The 26932-nt window shown below is 54.4% G+C and overlaps 3 protein-coding genes and 1 long non-coding RNA gene across 5 annotated transcripts in view; 2 read left to right on the forward strand and 2 right to left on the reverse strand.

Moving 5' to 3' along the window:
- Positions 1-3961: 3961 nt before the first annotated feature.
- HOXD12 (homeobox D12) lies at positions 3962-6783 on the reverse strand. The gene is made up of 2 exons (XM_058713295.1): positions 6046-6783; positions 3962-5896 (listed from the first exon to the last, which is right to left on the reverse strand). The coding sequence occupies exons 1-2, from the start codon at positions 6617-6619 to the stop codon at positions 5658-5660; spliced, it is 813 nt and encodes a 270-aa protein (XP_058569278.1). The 5' UTR covers positions 6620-6783; the 3' UTR covers positions 3962-5657.
- LOC131502522 (uncharacterized) lies at positions 6303-8301 on the forward strand. The gene is made up of 4 exons (XR_009257069.1): positions 6303-6391; positions 6780-6870; positions 7440-7936; positions 8212-8301. It is a non-coding gene; the product is annotated as an uncharacterized LOC131502522 (long non-coding RNA).
- Positions 8302-10552: 2251 nt separating this feature from the next.
- Positions 10553-13584, reverse strand: HOXD13 (homeobox D13). Its single transcript, XM_058713314.1, has 2 exons — positions 12813-13584; positions 10553-12009 (listed from the first exon to the last, which is right to left on the reverse strand). Exons 1-2 carry the CDS (start codon positions 13582-13584, stop codon positions 11759-11761), a joined length of 1023 nt encoding a protein of 340 aa, XP_058569297.1. The 3' UTR covers positions 10553-11758.
- A 7196-nt stretch (positions 13585-20780) lies between these two features.
- Positions 20781-26932, forward strand: part of EVX2 (even-skipped homeobox 2) — a 9559-nt gene continuing 3407 nt past the window's right edge. For both annotated transcript variants that reach the window (XR_009257074.1, XM_058713324.1), the window contains exons 1-4: positions 20781-21188; positions 22150-23015; positions 23944-24233; positions 25571-26932. The exon at positions 25571-26932 is cut by the window's right edge. Coding sequence is in view for 1 of the 2 variants with exons in the window: in XM_058713324.1 (XP_058569307.1) it covers positions 22589-23015; positions 23944-24233; positions 25571-26296 (1443 nt within the window). In the remaining variant the exon portion in view is untranslated. The remainder of the gene's footprint in view (positions 21189-22149; positions 23016-23943; positions 24234-25570) is intronic.

Genomic DNA, 26932 nt, shown 5'->3' on the forward strand with positions numbered 1-26932 from the left:
CCCTTCTCTTGTTTCCTCTTGCCTCCTTGGGGTGTCTGGCTGGCTCAGTCAGCAGAGCATCTGACTCTCGATCCTCTTGCCTTCTTCCTTCCTCTTACTTTCCTCGTTTCCTTTCCTTTCTCTGTCCCCTGATCCTCTCTCTTCCTTTCCCCTAGCTGTGTGTCACCACCTCTGTGCTCTCCCTGTCGCCTCTCTGCCTTTTCTCTCCCAATGCTAAAGCAAGGAGGAAGTTCAGCCAGCGGAGACGCCCCATGCCCCTCTAGAAGGTGGGGGGTCTGGTGAACAAAAGGATCTGGAGTCCTACTCTAAAGGTGCCTGGCCTCCCACTCCCTACCAACCGGAGACAAACCACTGGCGCCTCCACCCTCCTCACCCTCTCTGCTTTTTGACCTGGACTGGGACCAGCCCGCCTCACATCCAGCCCCTTCTTTGCTTCGGAGCCCCTCCAAGGCCTACGCGTCCACGCCGCCGAGTCTCCCCCAGGCTCCTGCGGTGCCCTGGGGCCGGCATGATCACTGAGGGGCTCCTCCAGGTGGTCCGGTGGCTCTGGGAGGGGGGAGTGCTCTCAGCAGCTCTTTCCTCCTTGCTTGAGCCTCCCTGTACCACTTGACCCCCAGGGCCCCCCATCCATTTGCCCCAAGGCCTCACTTTCCTCCGCTGCCGCTGTGTCCCTCTTTCCTAGCCCGTGGGGCCCGGCGAGGCCTGGACTCCGGCCTCTGGGAGAGCCAGCGCTCTCCAAAGGAAAGAATCAGTGTCTCAGAAAGAAGCTCCCCAAACCCAAATCCCAGAACCGAGGGCAAGAAGTTGCCCCTGTACCCAAGATTCCTCTGCCCAGGCAATCCCAGAACTGGGTTCTGGGCCTCAACCCTACGCTCAGGGCAGGCGACGCAGGCTGAGAAGCTGGTTCCCTCCCTGGCCCCGGCTGCCGCAGTGCCCGTGTGGTGAGCTCTGCCCACCATGCCGACAGACAGAGAAAAGGCGGGTGATCGGAGCTCATATCTATTTTCTGGCCGTTGTCCCCCCCTCTTCCTCTTTCTCCTCCCTCCTTTTCTCCCTCCCACTCTTCTTCCTCCGCCCCCCTCCCACCTCTGCTTTCCTCCGAACGCTGCGCAAACAGGTCGGTGGCGACTGGAGGGCAAGGAGGCTCCCCCAGCCCCCCCAAACTACCCATCGTTTTGTGCACCTTCCTCCCAGCTGGCACCCTCGCCCAGATTCCCGCTCGCCCCTTTCTCCTCAGTCCAGACCGCCAGCACACTTATCTGCCTCCTATCTCCATCACCCGCCCAAGCCTCTCCCTTTCGGGCTCGTTCGTGGTCGACGCCCCTGGATCTCTCTCCTAAAATGGCTCCCCGGACACTGCACACTGGCCCTGCGGCCGCTCAGGACCCAGGGCAGCGGCTGCGCCCCCCCACCCAACCCCCGCAGCCGAGTCTTTATGGGTCTGGGAGTGCGGAAAATTCTCGCACCTTCTCTTCGTACGGGGTGGGGTGCAGGCAGCCTGCTGCCCCCAAAGCGGAGCCTGCTGACCGCCGAAGAGGGAAATGGGGAGGACGGAACCATTCAAGTTCAACGACATGGCGATGGCGGCTCCGGCTGGAGCCGCGCTTTGGCGGGGGAGGGTGCGCCATCTGCAGCGGCGCGCGGGTGCACAGGGGAAGGGGCAGCGGACCCCTCTCTGCGCGTTAGCGCGGACCCCCGCCCCCACACCCAACCTTGGGCTTTCATTTTCCGCCCGGCCCGCTACGGCCTTTTGCCCTAGCTCCCTCCTCGATCCTCACCCCGAAACCTAAGGAAAACCGCAGCCTCCCGACCCGCGCGTCCCGCGAGAACCTACCATGAAGACTCCGGCGTTGTGGCCTTGTCCTTGCCTGCGCGGCCCCACTCGAAGCACAGAGAGCGCATCCGACCCTCCCGGCACATCCAGCTGCTCCGCGAGTGGTAGCTTTCCGCGCAGCGCCCAGACGCGATGCGGTAATTTTGAGCCACCCAAGATAAGACACTAACTTGACCTTAACTTTGTCAGGGCGCCCCTGGTATCTGGAGAACGTGAACAGACACTGTCTGGCAGCCCTCGTAAAAGCTGACTGGGGAAGGGATTCTGAGTCATTTCATTTATTGCCACTACAGTTCTGCAAGAAAGCTTTTCCTCCCTGCCAAACTTTAATTATTTATGCTCTTTTAGGAAACGAAAGAAGAGGAGAAACGCGGGGGGAAAACACCCAGAGCCAGTCCCTACCCAGCAGAACCTTTGGAATGGACTCCCTAAGTCAAATGACCGGAGAACAAAAATGTGGGGAGATCACCTTTGTCCAAGGACGATCGGACAGGCGCTCTGCCCCCCCCCCCCCCACGAAGGGGGGGGTGGTGGTGAATGCAGCTGGGAGAGGCGGGGTGAAGAGGCACCCTCCCCCCCACCCCCGCAGACATGAATATTTACAACGGTTCTGAATTTCTCCTCCACCCGCCGGCCTCCCGGAAGCCTCCCCAGCCCGCCTCCCTCGGGAAGAGCCCCCAGGCCTTAAGAGTCCCCCGGTCGGCCCTCTGAGCTCGCAGCCGATTGAATGCCAGACGAAGCCATTTTTTCTCGTTTAAAACCCTTTTTCTTGATCAAGAGGCCTGCCTGGACTGCCGCATTTCGGAGGACGCATTTGTCTTTGTGCGAGGGAATGTTGAGCACTCAGATTTCAGCATCATTTCTCTCGGCGTTTGTTTCTTACGAATTTCGTCGTGGTTCCAAATCCCTGATAGGACTTCGGCTAGGAAAGGAGAGAGGACACCACTGCCTTTGTATTTGTGCGGGTCAGTAAAAGGGATAGATTTGAAAAAACACTGCTGAAGCCCCAACCAACAGTCAAGATTTTACACTTAGAATCCTTTCGATCTCTTTGGGGAGTGGTCTCCATGAATTTCACCTCCCACCCCACATCCCAGGCTAAAGAGAAAGAACATGGTGATTTAATGGTATACATGGGAAAGAAACGGTCTCTCTGTGTTACTGTAGGGTCTGCATCTAAGTCTGATTTCCTAGTCCTTTACCCAGCTTTCCGGACCTGAGGTCTGAGAGGTCTGAGTGTGGCCTCCGCCTTTGTTCCCTTGTTCTGGGAGAGAGATCCAGCTCCCGGTACCACCACCTCCCTGAGCCCCATCAGGTGGGAAAACATTTCTAAAGACAGGGCCTCAGGAGCCTCTGGCTTCCTACCCGCCCCCCGCCCCCCACCATTGTGTTTTTCTTAAAGGAGCTACTTTAAAAATATTTTTAACATACACATCCAACTGGCTTCAGGAAAGGGGACTTGGAACCCATGAACACTTGGTCTTAGAGATTTAGTGGTTCTTGCTAATTCTTCCACTTGCTAAAAGCTAACAGTTCTCTAGTTTCCGTCTCAGAGCTGGCTGGGAGTTGGGGTCTGCAAGAGGATGGCAGCTTTCCCAGCCTCAGCTGGAGGCTCCTAAGGCTATAAGGGTGCCGAGGCCACATTTCCCAAGGGACCATGCTGGGCTCCAGGCAAAGGTGCCAGCATGGAGAATTTCCACAGGGCATAGCCTGTTTGAAAGAAGCCTGACCAAAACATGGCAAGGAGAGATCTTTTGTATTGAGATCTGAGGAGCCTCCTATTTCGGCAGGCACCCCATCCCCATAACAGCAAGCTTCAAAATTGGGGAATTAAGGCAAAATACAGAAGCCCTGGTGTGCAACAAGCTGAGAGTTCCCTTAAGGTTGGAGACAAGCTCAGATCTGCCTACAGTCCCCTTTCCTCCCACTTGGATGTTTCATACACATTTTGTTCATGGGCTTTTATGCACCATTTTCTGACCGACTTGGAAGCCATTTTCTCATTTAATGAACAGTCAACACCCGCAGTGAAACCACAACCAGAAAAGAAAAACGAATTTGGTGGCCTAAAATCATTAGGAGGGAATCTGAATTGTTTAGAAAAATTGACATCAGTCCCTTGACAACTTGGCTGGGACTTGGATATTTATTTCCATTCAAAACATTTCTATGTATCTGATATGTACAAGCTATTGTGGGGTTTTTTTTTGACAAAATCAAAACAACATAAAACATGCACAACAACTATTAGATAGCAGAGAAAATGCAATTAGTCAAAACATCAACTGAGGTCAGTTGGACTGAGGCTTGGGGCTATGTGGGGTGCCCACTCCCCATCTAGGGCCTAGTCCCCCACTAAAAACAAGTCATCCGACTTTGGGAAGGAATCAACTCTTTGGCTGTCATACATCTCAGTTGAAGTTGGGGGGCGCTACTTCTCAGAAGGAGAGGGAAAAGAGGTAGGGGATGATAGAAGGAGCTGGAGGGGGGTGCTCGGTTTCAGTGAGGTTAAGACAGGACACCCCAGCACATGCAAAACACCTCTACCTGGCATTCAGGAACCCCAGCTGCAACAAAGCAAGCCCAGCAGGGCCCAGGGCCTTACAGGCTCCATGGAGGCAGGCCAGGCATGGGCTCAGGAAGGGCATAGCGCTGAGGCACAGAAAGGCCCCCAGTGGAGTTGTCTGGTGGTGAAGAGGGTGAGAGAGGGGAACTTCTCTCTACTTGGTCTAGAGCAGCGACCAGGGGCTGAGGATTTGAAGGGCCTCCTCCTTCACCCCCTGACTACTGGAAGGCCTCTCACCTCTGTCTAATTATCCTAATTCAAGAAAGACATGTCCGCACCCTTACCCACCTCGACAGGACAGCCATATTTACAGTTGGAATGTAGGACACACTTATCCTTGCTCACTCCCTTCTCCTCCCCCTGGATATTTTCCCCACCTCTTAGTGCACTCCAGCCTCAAAGCAGACTAGCAGCTGTCCTCACCAGAGCTCAGTCCAGTTACAGAGTGCAGGGCTCTGGCCTAGGCGTGTATGAGGAGATAGGAGACGTAGGGGAGTTTTACCAGTACAGTCTAGAGATTTCAGTTTGTGGTGGAGCCTCAGCCTCCCTGCTGGAATCCATGGGAAGGAAGTATCCACCCCATTCTGCCCAGCTGGAAGGGTCAGCCCAGCCCAAACTCGGAGGTGTCCATGAGTTTGTCCAGCCACCCCAGCCTTCTTCCCCTTGCCTTTCCTCCCCAAGTCTGAAGGTCTAGGGTAGCTTTTGTCCTCCGCAAGCAGCCAGGGCAGACAGGAGAGGGGCGGCACCCTTTCCTCACTCCAGAGCCACGATTCTGGCTTTGCCACAAGCGGCTTTGGTGGCAAAGAGACAGAATTGGGCCCGCAGCCCTTTCTACTCCTTCCCGGAGGCCTTCCTAAATTCAATTCCACTCTGCGCTCTAGTGAGGTGCCTGCTAAATTCAAAAAGAACTGGGGAGGAGAGGAAAGGGAGTCTAGGTGGAAGCAGAATTCCAAGTACAAGGGTGCTAGAGTGAGCCCCCGTGTAAATGCCCCGGACAAGAGCTAGGACAGGTGACCCCAGGCCCCCACTTGGGAAGCCTCAAGGCCAAGGTTGTGCTGCAACTTCTGCAGGCCCCTCCCAGAGATCGGAAAGCGTGGAGGCCCAACTGGCCAGGGCTCCTGGGCTGTAGACTGAGTGGGAGGGTACTTGGGACCAGCGGAGAAGGAGCGGAAGGAAAAGCCCCTAGTCCCAGTTCTTCCTCCACGCCAGGCCTCGGCTTAAAAGGGCAGGCCTGGCCAGCCGCGGCCACGCTGGGGGCTAGTATAGCGCCAGCGCCTGCTCGCGCAGGACCACGCGCTTCTTTTTCATACGCCGGTTCTGGAACCAGATTTTGACCTGCTGGTCGCTGAGGTTCAGCCTGTTGGACAATTCCTTGCGCTTCTGGCGGTTGATGAATTCGTTGAGGAGGAATTCGTTCTCCAGCTCCGCAATCTGCTGCTTGGTGTAGGGTTTCCGCTTCTTGCGGGTCCTCCCTGGGGCCGCCCCCCACGGCAGGCCTGCAACACAGCCCCAACCCAAGTCAGCCCTGCCGGCTGCTCCCAGTTGTCTGCCCGCCCCCAGCGGCTCCCTCCCTCTGCACACTCTCCCCTGCACCCCACCTCCCAGCCCAGCCCTGACTGGCCCAGGGAGCATGGCCACCGTTTACCGTCGGGCAGCGAAGGTCGCAGGCAAGAGGCGACGCCCGCCGCCTGCACTGTCATGTTCAAGTTGAGCGGGCCCTTGGTGTCGTCCTTGAAGCCGGCAGCGCAGGGGGTCCCCTCGAGCAGGGCTGCAGAGCCCGCTGCCGCACGGCCCACACCCGCGTAGTCGTACTTGGCCGCTTTGAGAGCAGCGGCCGCGGGGGCCAGGCTAGAGTCGGGGACGAAGGGCGGCCGCACACGGCCACGGTCCTCCGGCCCAGCGGCCACATCGGGCGTATAAAACTTGGCCTGCTCTTCGGGTCCATCCTTGGCGCCCAGGGGCTGTAGACCAAGCGGCCCGGAACCGGCCAGGTAGGGCTGCGAGAAGCTGCCGAAAGCGGTGGCACCGGCAGGCTGCGCTGGGGCGCAGGACGCGGGCGTGGTAGCCCAGGGCAGCGCCCCTCGCGGGTATGAGATGGGGGGGAGCGCGGCCAACTGGCCGCCATTCGGCCGCAGGTTGGAGAAGTAGAAGGAGTCAGGCGACTGCAGATTCAGAAGCGAGCCCACATAGCCCGCTCTGTAGAGACTGCGCTCACACATCTCCAACAAAGGGCTTCGGCTGCGCTCGCAGCAGTATTTAGTTACAACCGGGAATAAGAGGACAGGCTCAGACGATTGGACGAAACTTTGCCTGCAGGTTCTTCAAAGCCGGTCATTTCAGCACCGCCTACATCCCCCGACCCGTTTTCCCCCCCTTCAGGGTATTATGATAACTCCCGCAATATTCGATGGAGAAGGAGGAGGCTGCTAGGCAGAAGAACCAAGGAACGTGGAACGAAGGTGAAACCACTGTGAGTTTCCGGGCTCAGCTTCAGGAGCGGGGACATTGGGTGCCTTTGCCCCAATGTCCCTTGGGATCCTTCTTGGTCTTGATTGGCTTTGCACTCCCCCTTCCCACTGGCTACCTAGACCAGGCTTGCTTCCACGAGCTTTAAGTTGCAGCTAAGGCCTTTTCTAGCGTTGTGCACCTCTGGCTAGGCTTGTCTAGAGAGTCCACTGTCTGGTGGGGCCACGAGCTCTGTCCCTAGGCCTGAGCTATGTTACTCCTAGGCTGATTCCTTCCTGCCCCTGTCCCTCTGGAGAGGATTCTGCACTGGTCATGTTGCATCGAGGACCCACACACGGCCTGAACCCGGCATGCTCCAAAGGTTTGCTGATGGAGGAGAAATGCATCACAAACTCTGCCCAAGTTTGATGCCCAGGAAGGTGGTTTCAAACCAATTCTGGTGCGCTTCTCTATGGCCAAGTCCTCTGCTCCCAGGAAATTTGCGGCCATCCCGGTCCGTGGAGAATGCTGGCCCAGGAAGGGGCAGCTGCATTGGCCAATCGTGGCCAAAGGCTACATTCCTTTTATTGCCAGGAGTCACCTTGGCGACTACGTCCTGCCAACCAGAACTCCAAGCTGTTCAACTCCTCTGCAGCGGGCAGAGCAGAACGAGCTTCCCGGACTTGGTGTGGAAGGACAGAAGAGCCAGAGTCACTCGGCGGGGAACAGCACGGCTCGCCCAGGCAGCAGGCTAGCGGCGTTGCTCCGCTCAGCGCCTCCAAGGCCGCTGGCGGGTTCGGAGTTCTGGCGAACAGGGGCCTGAGCAGGAGGGGCGGCGCTCCCTCGTCGGGGGCAATGTGGCAGCCCCCTCCGCAGGCCCTCCGGTTTAGCTTGGCCAGAGGGCTATGGGTCCTCCTCCCCTGCCTCGGTCCCAAGAAACCCAGCGGCCGCGTGACTGGCGGCCACCCCAACCTGCAGCCCGCCTCGCGGTCCCCGAGCCAAGCTGGAATTGGTTAGACCGCCAGCTCCGGCACGGAGACCACACAGGCGCCGCCGGAGGGCAAGGCTGACCACCGCGCTGAGACTTTATTGTGAGTTATGGCGACCAATTGGGCGGCTCTGGGGAACGCAGTCGGTCTCTTCCTCCCGCTCTAGGACGGGGGTATGGGGTGAGGATGGGGATGTCCGAGACTCCCCAGGGTTCTGTCAGAGTTTCCTTACCAGCTCAGACACAGAGGGAAAAAAACTCCACTCCCCGTCCTTGGGGGTGGGGACGTGGGGAGGTGTAGGCATAAGCTGCAACCTCAGTTCTTAGGGGCTTAAGGGATCCAGGCTCTCGTTTTGGGAAACTCTCCCTGTTTTCCAGGAGCTACAGACTCCCCAGGCCCAAAAGCTCCAGCTCCAGGGATCCCTGGAGTCTCATCTCCTCCCGTCTCAGCATGCAGCGATGCTCCGGTATTTCCAAGTCCAAGGGTGTCTTCTCCGGACCCTTAGGCAGCCGCACAGCAGCGGTTTACCCCTGGGGACTAAAGACATAAAGGCACTAAGTGAGCAATGAAAGACTAGAACAATTAGATTCCCTCCATTTCTCTTTGGCTCAGAATGGTGTTCATCTGCCCCACCTTATCTCCTGGGTTTGTAATTTCCGAGGTCCAGCAGGCAAAGTTGTACGCTGGGAGCTAAGAGCTTGGAGCTGAGGACTGCGCGGAGGGGCGGGGCGGGGGGCGGGGGCGGGGTGGAGGTGTTGGTGGGAAGGGCAGGAGGCTTGACTGGTGAGCTGGAGAATGGGAGAGGATTTGGCCGCGGAGCTAAACCGCGAGTTCTGCCAATGCCGCCGACCGCCCAGGAGATGGCGAGCGAGCTCCACGCCTGGCGAGGCGCCGCCGCACGGTCAAGATCAACAGTGAAGGGCGGCACAGCCGGCCTGGGGTCGCCAGCCCGTGCGGTCACGGCCCGCTGCCAGGCTCCGCCAAGCGTCTCGGAAAGCCGGAGATCGTGGCAGCAAGGCTGGCGGGGACAGCGGAGTCAGAGGCACCCGGCAGGCTGCCAGACACGGGGAAGTGTCGCGGCCGCCCCTTTGTCTGGCGGTGCGTCCCGGCTGCAAAAGCCTCCATCGCCTCCTGGATCACGCGTAGACGCGCGGGCCTGGAGTCTCCACCAGCGGCACTCCAAACCTGCTAGGTTTCAGACGCGTCCTCCCTGCGGCCTCTCGGTCTCCGCCCGAAGAAAGGCCTCTCTCCCAAGCTCCCTTCGCCTTTGCTCCCCGTGGGCCTCCCTACCAGCGCTCCGGCCACCTACCGGCTCCTCTCCTCCCTCCTCAATTCGGAATATAAAAGGAATGCATATAAATAGCAACGTCTTCATCTGTTATTGATTTAGCCATCAATTCAAATTCCACCGGAGAGCATTTGAGCAGTTTTAATCTTCAGCAAACCTTCCCATTTCTCCTAGGCAGAGTAAACTGACCAGCAAACTACGGATGAAAGGAAAACCTCCAGGCAATCCCCGCATCCGACAGGAAACCTCAGAAATGGACCTGGGAAATGGAGTGCGGCCCTGGAGTCTGGAATTTACCAAAAAGGAGGGAAAACGACGTTGGAAAAGAAGGGAAAACAGGCCTGCTTCAGATGAAAACACATCTTGCGAGGAAAGCAACATGCTAATTAGAAACTCTTCCTTAAAGTGGATGGTCGGGGTAGTTATGTCCAGGGTTAGTTATGTTCAGGGTTACTTCTCCAGAATTTGAGTCGTAGTCCGTTCTCTCTCTGTTTGCCTCTGTCTCCTTCTGTGTCTCTCTATCTCTGCCAGTTAAAACGAAGTTGGCCGCCCACAGCCAACCATCGATGCAAGATATGAAAGAAATCAAGCCGGGCCAGAGAAAACGAAAGTAGCTCCGGAACTTGGGTCTCTGCGTTTTCTCTAGCGGATCCATAAGGGAGCCCCCCCCCACCCCCCGCCATAAGAGTTTACATATTGTGTGAGGTTTTAAACATGCGTATTTAACTTACATACCAAAAAGTTAGCAACCACTAAACTGATTGTGCCTAGGCGCTAACAACACGAGGCACCCAGCTCCTCAGCGGCCATTTCCTTGAGTGGCAAAAAGGCCTCAAAAAAGCAAGTTCATTGGGCCTAAAAATTGCGTCTGGAGGTTTAGTGCGTATAATTATGGTTTTCAGTCCTCAAACGCTGTTTGGAGGCTGCTCGGAAAGGGCGATAAGGGATCAGCCTGAAATGTTTCTTTTTCAATTGCCAAATATGGATGTGTCTAATTTCAGGATCTTCCAAGAGTAGATATTTATAACAGCCTTTCTAGGAAGAACACCTTCAAGTGAGCACAATTTCCTACACACAGACACAAACATACATATTGATTAAAAAAATAAAACTAGTTGAATAAAGTGATAATATTGAAAGAGAAGTAAAATTTTATTGGAGATGTTTTTTTTTTTTGTCCGGTAAAAAATACCATTTCAGACACCGCAAATTATATTCTCATTTAAAGACATCACTACTTATGTTAAAGCCACAGGGAAAAGGGTGGAGAGGGGTGGCGGAAATGGAGTGGAGTTTCAGAGTAGAACTGGTATTGAGTTTCCTTCATCTATAGCGAACATCATAATGTTGAGGACAACAAGATTTTATAATAAATAAGAACACAAGAGGTAACACAAGCTTGGAAAAAGAAAATATATAAAAGACGAAGAAACAAGAGAGTTCTGTTTATTTGCATCTCCCTAGGAATAAAAAAAATCATTTTAAATGCCTGAAGCACTGCACACATATCCCAGCTCACAGACATTTCATCTACAAAAATATCTCTTGGTTGTATAAATATGCAGCACTTTAAAAAGTAGTTATTTATCATCACATCATTTTTTTTTCCACCTTGAACTTTAGAGCTCCACATTTTCATATTTGTTAGATGTTTTAAAATTCCACGAGGGGCTCAATACATTTGTTCAGACAGTCAAGTTCTTCATTGGGTTCTGGACAAAAGTTCCCACCCTTGGCCACATTGATTCATTCTCTTTCAGGGGACTGAGGAGATCACTTCAGTTCTAGTCCCACAGATCCAGGGTCAAGGAGAAGGTGTGCATTTATACCATCCATGGATTACTCTCACATTTGCAGCCATTTAAATATCTGCATTCAGAGCTGGGGAAATGAAGGCATCCATGAGGACAAATTATTTTCAAATTAAAGATTATAAAAGCACAAATCGACGACATATACTAAACACATAGAAGTACAACAGCAAATGAAAGATCCGAAGTAGGGAAGATTGTCTTCATTTCAATATCGATACAAACCCTATTTAATAAGGTAGCTGCTTTTAAAGCCATCAGAGTACCTCCAGCCGCCTGTTTTTAGACTTTCCCAGTGACCTTAGAGCGCTGCCTGCCCAGAGCTGTTTCCACTTGCCTCAGGGTGACTGCTGAGAGCTAATGATTAAATTGCCCAATCACAGGATATGAATGACTGCAAATCGTTCTGCCCTAATAGATTATGAAGATAATCAGTGCTGGAAACAGGCATTTGAAGTAATTTAAGAGAATAAAACCCTAAAATCATAATGGCACTTCTGAAATTCTTTAGGGGGGGTATTATTCAAAAGTACTTCAAGTCCTTTATACTGGCCTGGAGGGAGAAACAGAACATTAAAAACATCATAAAAAATAAACCTAGACAAGAACAAAATCAATAATAAGCAAGTAAGAAACAGAACTACAAAGTCAGGTTGGGGTAGCAAAAGGTTTTAGAGCCTGATAGGGGAAGAGAGAAAAACAATTCACAAAATTTGCCATGATTGGCAGGGAGGTGGGAGGAATTAAATACATATTCAAGTCTTTCCGAAGGTCTTTTGGAGACAACTGAAAGCATTTAAATTCTCTTGACCAATCTGGTCCACATCAGGAGACAGTGTCTTTGAGCTTGGAGACGATTTTCTTGTCTTTCACTCTTCGGTTCTGAAACCAAATGGTCACTTGTCTCTCGGATAGGTTCGTGGCGGCTGAGATCCGCCGCCGCTTGTCCTTGTTAATGAACTTGTTAATGGCATACTCGTTCTCCAGTTCTTTGAGCTGCAGTTTGGTGTAGGGCACCCTCTTCTTCCTCCCCCGACGGTAGACACACATGTCTGGCTGATTTAGAGCCACATCCCCTGGTATTTAAAAAAAAAAAAAAAAAAAAAAAAAGCACGAAAAAAATTAGACCAGGGTTTCTGGGGGCACCACTGGGGACTGTGTGTGTACATTCGGAAGGGGTATGGAGAATAAAGAAAACCAGGCTGTTTGCATTTTATTATTGTTTACACAGACATATTATTTACACATTATTAAAGAAAGATTATTTACACTTCAAAGTGAAGGCCATTTGATGCTGATGGATCATCATGGTTTCTCAAACCAGCATCTTAACAAGCCTTCAATTTTATGGCATGGTTATTGTGGACAGTTACAAGGACAGTTTCTGCAAATGCCTGTGGCATACATACAAACAGTCTTTTAAAAATCCAGTTTGTTGTTGTTGTTGTTCAAGCTTTGATTTCTTGTGTTCCTGTGTTTGGAGGTTGTGAGCTCTTAGAAGCTTAGTGGTCACCCTGGGGCAGACGTGTGCTTCAAAAGTGGGGCCCAACACTGACACTTCTTTGGGGAGGAGGGGCCAAGGCCTGGGCAAAGGGCACGCAAAGACCTTCAACTGTGGGAGAAAAACAGGCTTGTACCCGCAGGCAGAAGAAAAGGGTTGTGAGAAAGACAGTTGAAATCAAAGGAGAAATGTACAGATTTCAGGCAAACTGGACGAACTGTTCCATAGGTTAACCCTGGCCGGCCAGGAGGACTAGCGCAGCTCCCAAGTAGGGGCATACACTACTAGCGCTTTCTTTTCGTTCTCGCGCTCTCTCTCTCCCTCTTCCCTCCCCTCCCTCCCTCCCTCCCGGCCACCCCTTTCCCCCGTCGCCCCTACCTGGAAAGGAGGATTTCCAAAAATGGGAGCCCTGTGTCTGGTCCTTGGCACAGTACACCTGGCTGTTCCACCCGTTGGCCAGCGTCCAGGACTGGTAGCCCTCCATGGAGATGTACGCCTCGTGCCGAGGCTCCCCGGAACCGAAGGTGGACACCATGTCGATGTAGCCAGGCACGTGCTGGTAGGGACTCGTGTAGCCCTGGTAGAAGGACACCTCCTTGGCTCTTGCGGGCACCTCGTTGGCCGGTACGCTGCTGCTTGCCAGGCCCGACACGTCCATGTACTTCTCCACCGGGAAGCCTCCCAGCGAGGCGTGCGGCGACGACTTGAGAGCGTTTTGCTGTAAGCCCACGCCGTGCGACATGCGGCAACTGTAGTAGCCGTTGCCGAAGTGGTAGCCGTAGCCCAGAGCTGGGGCGCCCGGAGGCGCTGCAGCGGCCGCGCCGGGCGCGGGACACTCTTTGGCGGAGGGAGCCTCTGGACGCGCTGCGACCACAGCCGAAGATGACGACGACGAGGCGGAGCCCGCACGCTCCGAGGTCCCCGGGTATGCGAAGCCCGAGGCCGCCGCCGCCGCCGCCGCCGCCGCCGCTGCCGCCGCCGCACGCCCGGAGTGTGTCCCGGCGAACACTGGCGCCGAGAGGAAGCCGCGACACTGGCCGGGGGCCGCCGCCGCCGCCACGGAGGAGGAGGAGGAGGAGGCTGGGGCCGCCCCGGCGGCCCCGCCGTCCGCCCGCAGCCCGTCCATGTCCCAGCTCCCGGCGCGGCTCATGGCCCGGCCCGGCCCGGCCCTGGCCCCGGCCCCGGCCCCGCGCAGGACACCATGGCGCGGCACGCTTCCTCCCCTTTCTCTCTCGTTCTCTGGCTCCCGCCCTCTTCCTCTCGCCCTCTCTCCCTCTGCGAGCCTCCCGCCTCCCGCCCGCCCGCCCTCCAACAGGTTAGCTCATCGCGGGACGTTTATAAAAACGAAGTTCAGGTTGGGAGGGGGCCGGGGCCGGTCGGGGGGCCTCCTCCCTCCCCGAGGGCTCCCGCTCGGGGCCGCGCCATTGGCTGCGCGGGGCCACGTGGGGGTGGGGGCGCGGGAGAGTCTGGCTCCAGGCCGGGGCCCCGCTGGACCCACCCACCCCGGCCCCTACCCCTTCCCAGCCCCTAGCGCAGCCCACCGCCCCTTCCCGCCCTCCTCTGGACCCTGGCGTTTGCGCCGAAGCCAACCCCCACGAGCTGATTGCGCGACCGCCCATCCTAGGCCCTGTCTGCGACTGAGAAGGGCGCCGAGGCCTGCCGCTTGTTTCGGCCACGGCTGTTTTTGCCACCTCTCCTCGGATCCCCGAGCCGTACAACTAAACGAAGGCGAAGGACAGAGATGGTCAGAATGATGTGAAAACAGCCTGATTTTTGACCCTGTTGCTTAATCCCTTGGATTAGTTGACCTAGACCCCAAACCCGAGGGAGCTAATTTTCCCTACGTTAAGCATTGCTACCGGGCAAAGGCATTTCACGCATGTTCTCATAAAGGATCTTCCGAATTAAGACCAATTGGAGCAGACCCTCCCTACACACACACACACACACACACACACACACACACACACACACCCCGTCCACCAGGAAAATGCCCACGAAGCGCCCTTGGTGCCGGGACAGAGACTTACAAGTAAGTCAAGCGGACGAAAAGACTCGGCCTTGACGCGGCGAACGTGACGATCTGCCCCAGGGAGAAAAGGACGGATGCCTGGTCCACACTATTCGCCTCTACACTCAGGCCTGCCGGGAGTCGCCTCCCGAACTGGGCTCCCCGGCCCTTGCTCAGATTCCCCTGGCCAGCAGCAAGACCCTGTGGAAAGCTCTTGGAGAAAGCCACTCTGCTGCCCGCCACGAAACTTCTGCGCCTCCCCTGCAGCCCAACTGCCTCTTGCATTTTGCAGCCACCACCCGCCCCCGCCCATTACTCACACCAATTAATTGAAAACTTCACTTTCCCAGGGACCTTTGTTTCGCTTTCTTTTCCAAGCTGCCAACTGCAGAGAACTGAGAGGGGCAAATTAGGAAGGAGTTTTTTTCCCCCCGCGAGCAAAGTTGGGGCTCCCGATAGGAGCAGCCAGAGTGACTGTGTCAGGTCTCCCGGGATAAAGTGGGCTCCTGTGACAAGCATCACAGCCCTGACCGGATTCATCCCTTCGTGCCATTTCTCAGACACAGAGCCCCAGCACTGCCCCCCCCCCCATCTTAGCCATTAATGGGGAGCTGGTATGTGTCCGGCTGTAGACTTAAGGCTACACCTTAGGAGCAACGTTTCATTTGAGGAGTTGAAGGTGCTGGGTGGGGTTCAGGAGCCCTCAGAGTGAGCCCATTTGGTTCTGTAGCATCAACTCCCCAGGTCAGCCCATCTCCAAGAAAATTGTTCCCCTGAGCCTTGATTGGTGAGGCCAGCTTGTCACCCAGCCCTGCCATTCTGGACCCAAGACATGACTGGATGGGGCAAGTAAAAACGCCAAAGAGGCCCTCCTGGGCCTGGCCTGGCATTGCAGGGTGGGCTGCTGGTGTTGGGAGTGTTGACACGCAAAACGCAGTAACCATAAAAGGCTCAAATAAAGGGGAAAGTTATGAGAGGGGCGCTGGAAAGGAAAAGCAGGGGAATTTGACCTTTTTGAAGTCCTAGATGTGTTCGTGATCAAATTTGAGTCAGAGGGGGCTGAGCCTTTTTAGAAAGTCATAGGGAATAGAAGTTTGCTGGTGAGAGCAATTTTGGTTACTCGAAACAAGGAGGCAAAAGTTAGTAACGGAAGCTGAATTGGCGTTTTTAAAACACCAGCGGGGCCAGGTGACAGAGTTGCGGACTTTTTGAAAGAGTTTGGCTGGGTCGTCTTTACCCAACAATTTTGGTACCAAACCAGTCATGGAATGCTGTCCCGAAACACTTATTTTTCCTTTGTCTTCCTTGCTTTTTCTCAGAGAGAGAAAATACAGGCATCTTTAAAAGTTTTTTTTTCCCCTGTGACCTCAAAAAGCAAATTTGTTGAAATAATTTCTAAGACATAACCGGCACCAATGAACTTTCAGTCTTTTAAAACTAAATATCCCTGTGATTTTACACACCGGGACCTCTATGCCATATTCTATCTGATACACTTTATTAGCCGATTATACACCAAAAAAAATGAAGAAAATGAAATTAAGCTAGGAAGGAAGAATTTGTCAAGTTTTGCTGATTTGAGACAGCCCTTCAATTTTGGTTTGATTTTCCATGCAGCAAATTAAATTGTGCAGGACTGGGAGTAAAGTCCCAATTCATGCTCTTTTTGAAAGACATTAATGCTCTAATTGAAAGAGGCTTCTCAATGATGGCCCTGCCTCCAATTGCCCTGGGGGACTTTCACAGGATTTGGGGTTTCTCTGCCCATCCTAGTGGATGTTCAGGGATGACAGAGGTTTTGAACAACAAGGAGCTTTGGCTCTTGCTACCCTGCCGCTGAACCTGTTTCCAGTACAGCCTTAGAAGTTGCGGCACTGGGGGAGCCAGTTCCCCTTAGGAAAGAGGTTCAGACTGGACCCTACTGGGATTCCCCTTAGGAAAGAGGTTCAGACTGGACCCAGCACCCCAGGGCAGCTGCTAATATTGGATCATAGGGCTGTGGTTGAGTACCAAGCAAAGTCAGGGCTGCTGTGTTTATGAACTAATAAGACACATAGGTTACAAGCCAGGGGTGGTAGGTAGTGGAGGAATTTTGAGGCTGAATTTGCGGAAACATTTCATTTAGCTTGTGTACCCTTGTGTCCGAGTTGATATTAGGTTTAAACCTAATGGGAATAATTTTCTTTACTGGCCAGGAGCACAGACTGAACCCTGTGTATGTGTGGAGGTGCATCATGTTGGGGCTTTAACAACAGGCATAATCTTTGTTAAATGAAAATCCTTTGTCACCAGACAGAAATGTCTCCAAACACTGATGTGTTACTCAGTGAAACCAGTTTTGTCACATTTCCTGATTTGAGTGAGAAATGCTTCATTGCCCAAGGTCCCACTGAGGGAAGGGAGCAGCAGGGAGAGGGACAGAGGGAGAGAGAGGTCAGCTCTGCCTTCCTTTCCCATCACTTGCTTTTCTCTCTCCTCTCTTTCCATAGGCACCCTTTTTGGTAATTAATAATGTTCTGAAAGTTACATCCTCCCTTGTCCTCCTTGTAGACGATCTTTCAAATCATGTCCTTGTCCTGGGTTGGGGAATGGGTGGGTGAAGGCTGCGATTTAGATTTATTGATGAACATAAGTTCCTCTGCTAGCCAAGACAGCAGTGAGCTCAATTAACCACATAATCCTGACCATTAGGGTAGGATAACAATTACCAAGTCCCATCAGAGCGGGGTGCTGGAAATTCCTTTGAAAGTGTTTTCCTTGATGGTCACACCGGGAAAGGCAGGACACCTTCCTAATTAACTCGTAAGAAGCCAACAATTCAGTGTAGAAATAAAGTCTTAATTCCAAAATAAAGTCTTAAATCCAGCGGAACTGGCTGGAGAACTCTCAACCAAGTCTGTACCCTGCCAACTTTGAAGTGAATTTTCTCTCTGTAGGCAATACCCAGTTTCATTTGGGTTGGATATATATATATATATATATATATATATATATATATATATATATTTTTAAACAACAAATCTAGGGTAAAGAAAGGGGTTTCTAGCAAAAGCCAGACAGTGGAATCCTCAGTTTGGGCACTTTCTATGTCTGAGATGTATTCCATTTGAATTTGACAATACAATTAGTCTATAGTAAATGTAAATTGTCTGCAACAGCGACAACAGAACGCTCTCTAAACCTGAAGCGCTATTTGATGAACCCAGGTCTGCCTCCCACAGGGTAGTGGGCCCTTGTTTGGGATGAAGAGAACACCTTCAGCCCTGGCAAAAATTAAACACAGCAAGAGTCTTCCCTCTTAGAGAAACACTAATCTCCCGGAGAAGACGGCATTGGAGGGTGGGCCCAGAGCTCGAGGATACTGGTGACTTGCTGCTTTTTTCCACAGTACAAAAGCTGGGACTGCAATCTTCTGCTGTTTTGTCCTGTATCTCAAGGTGTGGGATTATTCTCGGGATACGCTTCTCTAGCAATGTCATTGTTAACTAAAGTCCTGTAAGTGCTCACTCTGTGGGCCTTTGGAGATGAAAGAAAATAAATGTTTCACTCTCTTTCTCCCCATCGTCTCTGTGTGTGTGTGTGTGTGTGTGTATGTGTGTGTGTGTGTGTCCATTACGCAGAGCCCGCGGTCTCTATGAGGAATCCACGTGTGGTCACCAGCAGGGAGAAGGGATGAAGGTTAGGGAAATGCCTAACTACGAAGGTGGGAGGGGGGCGCGCAGGGAGGGAGGGGGGGGGGCAAGTGGTCAGGCTTAGTTTCCCGGCCGGGCAGCTCGCAGTTCCTCAGGCCTGGCGCTAGATGTCCCTGCAAGTTTTCCTGTCGCGTCGGAGGGCGCACAAGCTTCAGGCGGCCAGCCCCAGAGTCCAGGGAGAAAGTACCCTGCCTCCACTCCCTGGTCATCTCTGGTAGGGTGCGCAATTGTAGCGGGAAGAGGACAACCAGAAGCAGCCAGAGAGACCTATAAGAGACAACGTGAGGACGACCTGCCGAGGGATGGCAGCAAAAAGTTGCCAGTAAGGAGTCTGGCCTGGAGTCGCCGAAGCCGAGGTTCCTTCCCTTATAAACCGAAACCTCCAAGCCTTAAGCCGTGGGGACTGCATTTACCCAAAAGAAAATGTACCAGTGGTTCGAAGCCCAGGCTTTAGCGGTTCTGAGGTCCCACCACACCCAGGCGGTCCCAGTCCCCGAACGAGCTTGCGTCCCGATGCGGGCCCGCGAGTTTTGGGCCCTCTTGGCCGGGAGCCTACCGTGCGGAAGACCGAAGCCAGGCCCGGGCGGACGCGGGGCTCCCGTTACAACTCCGATTTTACCGGCGCCCTCCCTTCGGGAAGCCTGGACAAATTTTTATTACCTTCAGTCGAAGGCCAAAAGTGTTTACCACTTCACCTCGGAGGACCTGCTGCTGCTCAAGAAACAAATATTTAGTCTGGAAGCCTAACACACACACAAAAATTAGACCTCTTTCATGTAATTCCTCCTTTCCACCAAAAAGTGCTTTTCCAGTTCATTTGGAGAAAGCCCTTCCCAGGCCCTCCTCTCCCCCCTCCACCCCGCCCCCAATGCACCTTAAAAATTCTTGCCAAACCAGGGGGGCATGGGTTGGATTCCTGTCTTGTTTTATTGAGTGAGTCCTGTACCTTGGTAGTAGGTAGGAGGCCTTGATATAGCCCGGACTCTACGTCTAAAAACTAGGAACACTTGAGAGGCCCATTCTCAGTTTCAACCCCTGCAATCTGGAGAGAGGTCCAAGGTTTGGGCATTTCATTAACAAACATCAACAAATGTTAATCTTCTCACTACCCTCTATACACGCTCAATGTTTTTGAGGTGGGCCTGTATTTAAAGAAGAAATATGTAAAATGAAAAAAAAATCAACCAAAAATGCTGCCCCAAAGCTTTTAAACTTGGATATATAACTTGGATATTATCAGAGAAAAGTTTAAATCAGCAAGTCCTTCAACCTCTCTGTGTGGAAAGTTTCTCATCTCAGTAAAAGGGTAATAGAGTGGATCTGGAGAGTTGCTGTGAACTTTAGAGGAGATAATATATGTAAAAAGCACGTGTAATTTTAGTGTAAAAGCTATAAATAAATTGCCCAATATTACTATACTAGTAGGTATGGAGTCTAAATAAATTAAGGAACATTAAATATTGTAATGGAGTGCTCACTGTCTCCCGTGAAACATTGCTAAACACGGTTTAGGGGAAAATTATGTGTCTTTTACTGTGAATAGTTTCTCTGACATGGTCTCCAGTGTACCTTTTATAATAAACGTGCTAGAATATGAAATATTACTTTTATTTAAAAGGTGCAAAATAGTTTTCAAACCCACTAATGAATGAAGGTGTCGCCTAGAAACGGTGTTTTACCTTTTCAACAGCCTGAGGTCCGGTTTGGCGAAGGCTTTGGGACCAGAGGCGTGAGGTCCCAGAGGAAGGGAAGAAGCCTTGAGCGAAGGAGGAAGGGGTTGCCGTCCGCACCCCAGCCCCCAGCGGCAGCTTCTGCGATTGAAAGCAGCTCGCAGCTGCCGAAACCGCGAATAAAACAGACGGGGGCGCCAAACGACAGCAATAAAGGCATCTGCGACTTCCGCCCGGGTCGCGCCTCCGCAGATCACACCCCCACCCCCCACCCCCACCAGGGCCTTGGCCACCCACGGACCCAAGCCTGGACCGAAATGTCCCATTCATTTCCCTAAGCAAGTGGGACTAGGGAGAGGGTACCCTTCCCAGGTTCCTGGGACAGCGACTTCTTTTTGCCAGGAGCACCCTACCAGAGGTGGCAGAACTGGGGGCCTGGACTGTAGAGCAAGGAGGGAGAGGTGGGGGTGTCCACAAGACTAATCTTTGACCGCGTTAATGGCCAGAAAGCCGGCTCGAGGAGGGGTCATAGTGCTCGGAGTCGTGTGGCCTCGAGGATAGGGTGGGAGGCGGACGCTAAGTCAAGTCATGTTCTGGGTTCCCAACGCCCGCTCCGCGCCCCCCACCCCCCAACTCTGTAGCCACCGCATGCCTATCCAGCTTTCCATTTCTCACCTTGGGGGAGAATTCCGTTTATTACCTAAAGAGGTGGAATTGATTTTCTAAGCAAAGCTCGCGTTGTTGAAGTAAGTTGGCGCCGAGGGGAACAGGAGAGAAACTTTTGGCATTGACTATGTGTATAAATGTATATAAATATATTTAACACCTCGTCTCCCCTTACATTCCTGACGCGCCCCCAACGGGTTCAAGGTTAAAAGGAAAGCGCCAACGGAGAGATGGGCAAAGAGATTCTGGGTTTGCCCCTAACACACCCCAATGTGCTGGGTGTGGCGGCACGGAGGAAGAAGGGGGGCTGGGTTGGGGTCTGAATTGGCGCCGAGGCGAGGATGCAAGACCCGCGCCGGGCGCCCAGATTGCCAGGGTCTCTCGGCCGCTTCGGAAGCTTGCAGGCGACCTCTGTGTCCTGTCCCTATCTTCTCGTTCCCGCCTGTGGCCGCGGATTCTCCTCTTTTGCTGCTGGCTGGCAGACCCGCACGCATTGGGGGTCCGGACAGGGTGGGGCGCAAGCGCAGGAGGAGATGTGCAACGGCCTTGAGTGAAGATTGATCTTCGTTAAAATGGTTGCCACCGGCGTCATTATGACCATCAAAGTTATCGCCAAGAGGCTCAGCCGCCAAGCTCAGGCCGCAAGAAGCAGCAGCAAGGCTGGTCCGCGACTCTCCGCGCCCAGGCTCCGCACCGGGAATACTCAGGGCCACAGGTAAGAGGCCTGGTTGGGGGAGGAGAGGAAGGAGAGAAGAAAGAGCAGTGGAAAAGGAAGGATAGCGGGATGGTAGGGGAAGGAGGCTAAGTCCCTTCTTTCCTCCTTTGACCTAGAAATTCGGCAACTTTGCCACAAATAATTCGATTTGAGGAGGGAGGGGGAAAGTTGGCAACGCAAAAAGTGGATCTGGGGCGGCCCATATGGCGTTGTAAATCGCGACTGTGTTTAAAGTTAGCTGTCGAATTCTACTATGAAATCGTCCAGCCGAGTTCATTTCCCCCAGGGAAAATGCGTAGGCGAGAAGCCTATCCATCAGCAGGGTTATAAAAGTAAAAAACCCAGGACTTCAAGTTCAGTACTCACTCTGCAAACGGTGTTAAAAAATCAGAGAGGACCTAATGATTTCCGTTTGGAGGCGCGGGCCCAACGCACCTCCCCAGCCACGTAGCACTAAAGTGCTTTCAAAACTCTATGATATTTCCTTTCCCTTTCTCTGTCTCTCTCTCAGTCTCTCTCTCTCTCTCTCAGCTGGGGTGGGAGGAGAACAGCCACGCTGAGGCGAAGCAGTGGGGAGAGAGAAAATTAGGCATCCTATTTGTTAAATAAAATACATATTTGATTCTAAAATTCGAAAGATAAGTAATCCAGACAGGAGCGCAAGGTCTTCTCCTTACGCAACTCTTCTACATCCTCCCTCTTGTCCCCTCCCTTACCCCCTCCCGCTTGTAAATGTTAAAAAAAAAAAAAAAAAAAACCTTCCCGACGATCTACTCTGGAAAATCAAAGCATTATCTATTATTTAACACGTATCTGTGTCCGAGGAAAAATGAGGAAGGCGCTGCATGATTAGGACCTAAGGGGCAACCCAGCAAACTGAGAGCGTAATGATGCCCCTAAATGAAGGGGGAAATGTGCCGCGGCGCGCTCTATTAATCAGACTGTCAATTTCACCCCCGAGGCCAAACCCCCGGGCGAACAGAACCGGCTCTGAGCGGGCAAAGGACCGGAGCCTTCCTCCTCACTTCTTGTCTCTTCTCGCCTCCTACCTGGATCTATTTGTCTGCTCCGAAGCTGCCTTCATTACCCACTGACAGGAGCGTGTATTTATTTGCTTATAAACCTGTTACAATAAATGATTATTCGAACGGCGTCATTCGTACCTTAATGACGAGCGAGCGCTACTTTTTGATGAATGACATCTCGGGCTCGGAAGGATGTATGGGTCATTTTGACCAGTCATTCCCTCGCTCTGGCATCCCACAATTTTTCCGCCTCCCTCCAAAAGAGATAATAATATTTAGAGGCGCTCGCTGGGGCTGAATGAGAATTAGCCCTAGGCGCAGCCCATCATTAGGACGGGACAGCCGGGCCACTGTGACATTTTTTAGAAAGCTGAGATGATGGAAAGAATAAGAAAAGAGATGATTCTGATGGAGAGGGGGCTGCACAGCCCCACGACCGGCAAGCGGTTCTCCAATTTATCCGATTCGGCTGGCAATACTGTGCTCGAGGCCCTGGAAAATTCGCAGCACCCGGCTCGCCTCAGCCCGCGCCTGCCGTCCGCCCCCCTGCACGGCGCTCTGGGAGACCTCCCTGCCAAGGGCAAATTCGAAATAGACACTTTGTTCAACCTGCAGCACCCGGGCAGCGAAAGCACCGTCTCCTCCGAAATCTCGTCCGCCGCCGAAGGCCGTAAAAAGCCGGGTCATTATTCAGAGGCGGCCGCCGAGGCGGACATGAGCAGCGACGTGGAGGTGGGCTGCTCGGCGCTGCGCTCCCCTGGCGGCCTTGCTGCCGCGCCGCTCAAGGAAAACAATGGCAAAGGTAACCGCGCCTCCCGTGCCGCGCTCTCTAGTCCTATCCTCCCGGTTCTTCCGCGGCCCCTGCTGGTCCGTCCTACTGCCTTTGCCCCTAACCGACCCTCCGCAGGCAAGCTGCACCCAGCGGGCTCGAGCGGGGGCGGGACGCATGCTGGGAACCTTGCCCTCCTGCTCTGCTCCTTGAGCCTCCCAGCGAGGCGCAGGCCTGGGAGGTTCCAGGCCCGCCCGCCCGCCCGCCCGCCTTCGCCCGAGTCTGTGAAAATGTTCCTTCGGGCTGGTCTAAAAGCCCATGCGAGCTGGCCGACCTCTAGCCAACCGCTGAGTCGCGCTAAGGGAAGGGTGCCCCGGGTAGCTGCTCTGAACCCCCCTTGCCCCTGATTCCCCAAGGCCGAGTGGAGGGGGCATCCTGAGTAAGTCGGAGGGAGCCTCGCCGGGCGCCTCTGGGAGACCCGCTTGGGTCAGCGGGAGAAAGAGTTGAAAAGTAGAGTCCACCCCCTAATGGTTCCGGTTTGAGCTGCTGCTGTCTTTTGAATTCTAAAAATATTTTTAACCAAACCCAAAAGACCATCAAAGAATGGTTGGAAACCCTACAGAAAGCTGCCCTGCCGTCTCCTGACCAAGGTAAACCTAGAGTTTACCAAACTACGCCTAGATGTAGGCATTTTCCCTTGGCCACTCTTCCTCCTGAGTTGAAAATTTCTAATTATTAAGAAAAAAAGAAACTTCCTAATTGAGTTCCTATCATTTGGTTAAGAAGGGCTCCCCAAACTTTATTGATTCCATTCACGGCAGCAATTTGTAAGCATGACAGACCCCATCAATTCAGGCAGCTTCTTGCCTTTCTCTCCCGGCTTCCCCCATCCGCGCTCAGCTCCAGCGCGGAGATCTCGGCCCTACAGTGACTCTCGCGCTGTCGGCCGTTTGTTTGCCAGGGTACTCGGAGAGCGGCTCCGCCGCGGGCACCACGACGTCTGCGTCGGGCTCCGGCCTTGGCAGCCTGCATGGAGGCGGCGGCAGCGGCAGCGGCGGCGGCGGCGGCGGCGGGGGCGCGTCGCTGGGCGGCTCCGGCTCTGGTGCGGATCAGGTGCGGCGCTACCGCACGGCGTTCACCCGCGAACAGATCGCCCGCCTGGAGAAAGAGTTCTACAGGGAGAACTATGTGTCGCGGCCCCGCCGGTGTGAGCTGGCCGCTGCGCTCAACCTGCCCGAAACCACCATCAAGGTATCGATTCCAGCACGCGCCTTTTCTAGACTCCCCGGGGAGGGGGGGGGGGTGTCTGGGTTGGTTTTTGTTTCTCCTTTCTCTTTCCTGGGTGGCCACATTTAGCTGAGGGCCTGAAAATCTGCGGGGTAGAGTCACCAACGGAATTGGTATATTTGTTTCTCAGCTGCCGCATCCGAAGGGTTGGCCGGCCTGGCTGACCTGGGAAGCCCGGGGAATGGCGGAGCTGATGCCGGAAGCACTGGCCTCTGTTCAATTTTGCCCAGCCGCCTGCCCAGGTGCCCCTAGCCCATGTCCATGGCCCCACTTTCCCCTCGGCGGCAAAGCCGGCTGGTCTTTGTTCCTCTGGCACGAACCCTAGGTGAAACTTTTCATCTGCTCTTGATCTTGGAGATTTATTTTCCACATAAATCGTTACAACATGGAGGAAGGAATACTGTATTTTAAAAATCGATTGGGTTCAGAAAGTAGTTTCCTAAACATTTTTTCTCCTGGGCAGCAGGAAAAAAGCAACCTCCTGGGGGAAGGGAGACTACAACGAAATTGTCCTTACTTATATATCTCTAAGTGATTAATTTTATTAACCTGGGAGCGATAGCTGGGAGGTTGGGCGATTTGGCGAACGCTTGGCGGAGGATCTCACACTCTAGAAAAAGCAAAGAGGAAGCTCCAACGGATAAGGGAGGTTGTGGAAGTCTCCCTTTGGTTTGATCGGGCTTTCTTTAATTTAGAGTTGTGACGAGTGATGTCTTCATTAGACTGTCTTGGGAGGGGTATAACAGTCCCTTTCCCAGTTTAAGAGGATGTTGTTCCCGCCACTCACTTGAGGCAAACGATTCCAACAAAAATCATCCCTTCAGTATCAAAATCGTACCCGTGCCCTTGGGGCAGGCCCTTGCAGCTCAGAGGACTCAAGACCTCGAGCGGCGACCTTTTAGAAAAGCTGCCGCGGTAGCCCCTCTTCAACGGTGGCCTAGAATCCGTGCAAATCCTGGGATTGAGAGACCGGTGCTCAGCAAGGCTGGGCACCAGTGTGTGGCGGGAAAGAGAGGGAAGGTTGCGTTGGGAACCGTAAAACGCAGCGGAGAGTAAGGGAACAGGAAACGCAGGAGTCGGACACAGGGCAGATTATTTTTGCTGAGGAAGGTGTGCCCACTCCTGTTCCCACTGCCTCCCTCACTGGCAGCTGGGAGAATAGGGGGGTCTCCAAACTGGGTCGGGTGGAAGGGGAGTAGGTCAGGCCTTTCGGAGGTCCGGGAAGGGTGCAGAGGCCCAGGGAGGGGGCTGAGGCCTCAGGGCACTCCCTAACTCGGGCCGCGGTGCGGCTCTCCCTTCAGGTGTGGTTCCAGAACCGGCGCATGAAGGACAAGCGGCAGCGCCTGGCTATGTCGTGGCCGCACCCGGCCGACCCCAGCTTCTACACCTACATGATGACGCACGCGGCCGCCACCGGAAGCCTGCCCTACCCCTTCCACTCGCACGTGCCGCTACACTATTACCCGCACGTGGGTGTCACGGCTGCGGCCGCGGCGGCTGCGGCCTCCGGCGCAGCGGCCGCGGCCTCGTCGCCCTTCGCCACTTCCATCCGCCCGCTGGACACCTTCCGTGCCCTCTCGCACCCCTACTCCCGGCCGGAGCTGCTGTGCAGCTTCCGCCACCCTGGCCTCTACCAGACGCCCGCGGCCGCCGCGGGGCTCAACAGCGCGGCCTCGGCCGCCGCGGCTGCAGCAGCTGCGGCGGCTGCGGCCTCCTCGGCCGCGGCGGCCGGGGCGCCCCCCAGCGGCGGCTCCGCGCCCTGCTCGTGCCTCAGTTGCCACAGCAGTCAATCCGCCGCGGCGGCCGCAGCAGCAGCCGCGGCGGCCCTGGGCTCCCGGGGTGGCGGCGGCGGCGGCGGCGGGGGTGGCGGCGGCGGCGGCGCGGGGGCCGCCGGCGGCTCGGACTTCGGTTGCAGCGCCGCGGCTCCTCGCTCCGAGAGCGGCTTCCTGCCCTACTCAGCCGCCGTGCTTAGCAAGACCGCCGTGAGCCCGCCGGACCAGAGGGACGAGGCACCGCTCACCAGATAACTACGTCGCCGCCGCCAGGGGGCCGTGCCCGGGGGTCCCCTGAGCGCCCCCGCGCCCTCCGCGCGCCTACGTGCCCTCTGCGCGCTGCCCGCTGCCAAAGCTGCCGCCAGGGGGCGCCCCGGCGCGGGAGGCCGAAGGGAACTTGCCCCGACCGAATTGGGGGAAAGAGCCGCGCAAAAAACCCGGCGGTGTGCCCCTAAATGATTTCTATTTTTGTATTGGCTACCCAGCAGCATCTTTTCCTCTAAGTGTTTCCCACCGCCCATGCCCCGTTTCCCGCCTCTGTCCGGAGCTCTTGGTCTTCCCGAAGACAATCCCCTCGCCCTCAAACTGGTCCTCAGAGGTTTGGGGTCCTGGCTGTAAGCCCCCCTGAACCACGTGGCCAGAAGCAACGGAGAGCCACAACAAAGAGAGGGGGGAATGCTGTGCGCTAGTGCTTTGTGCGGAAGGGCAAGTCGCCCCCGAGGTTCCTGCGGCTGCTCTTTTTCTTCCATCCTTTCTTTTCTTTACACGAGGGTGAGGAGAGGTGGCAATTTTTCTCTCAGCCTGAGCTTGTTAGGGGCCCTGTCCGCGGGGAGCGGAGGAAGGGAGGTCTGAGAAGGCCAGGAGGGCGGACGGAGAGCGCGGGCGGCTGCG

This window comes from Neofelis nebulosa, chromosome 2 (assembly GCF_028018385.1).
Source record: "Neofelis nebulosa isolate mNeoNeb1 chromosome 2, mNeoNeb1.pri, whole genome shotgun sequence".
NCBI lineage: Eukaryota > Metazoa > Chordata > Mammalia > Carnivora > Felidae > Neofelis > Neofelis nebulosa.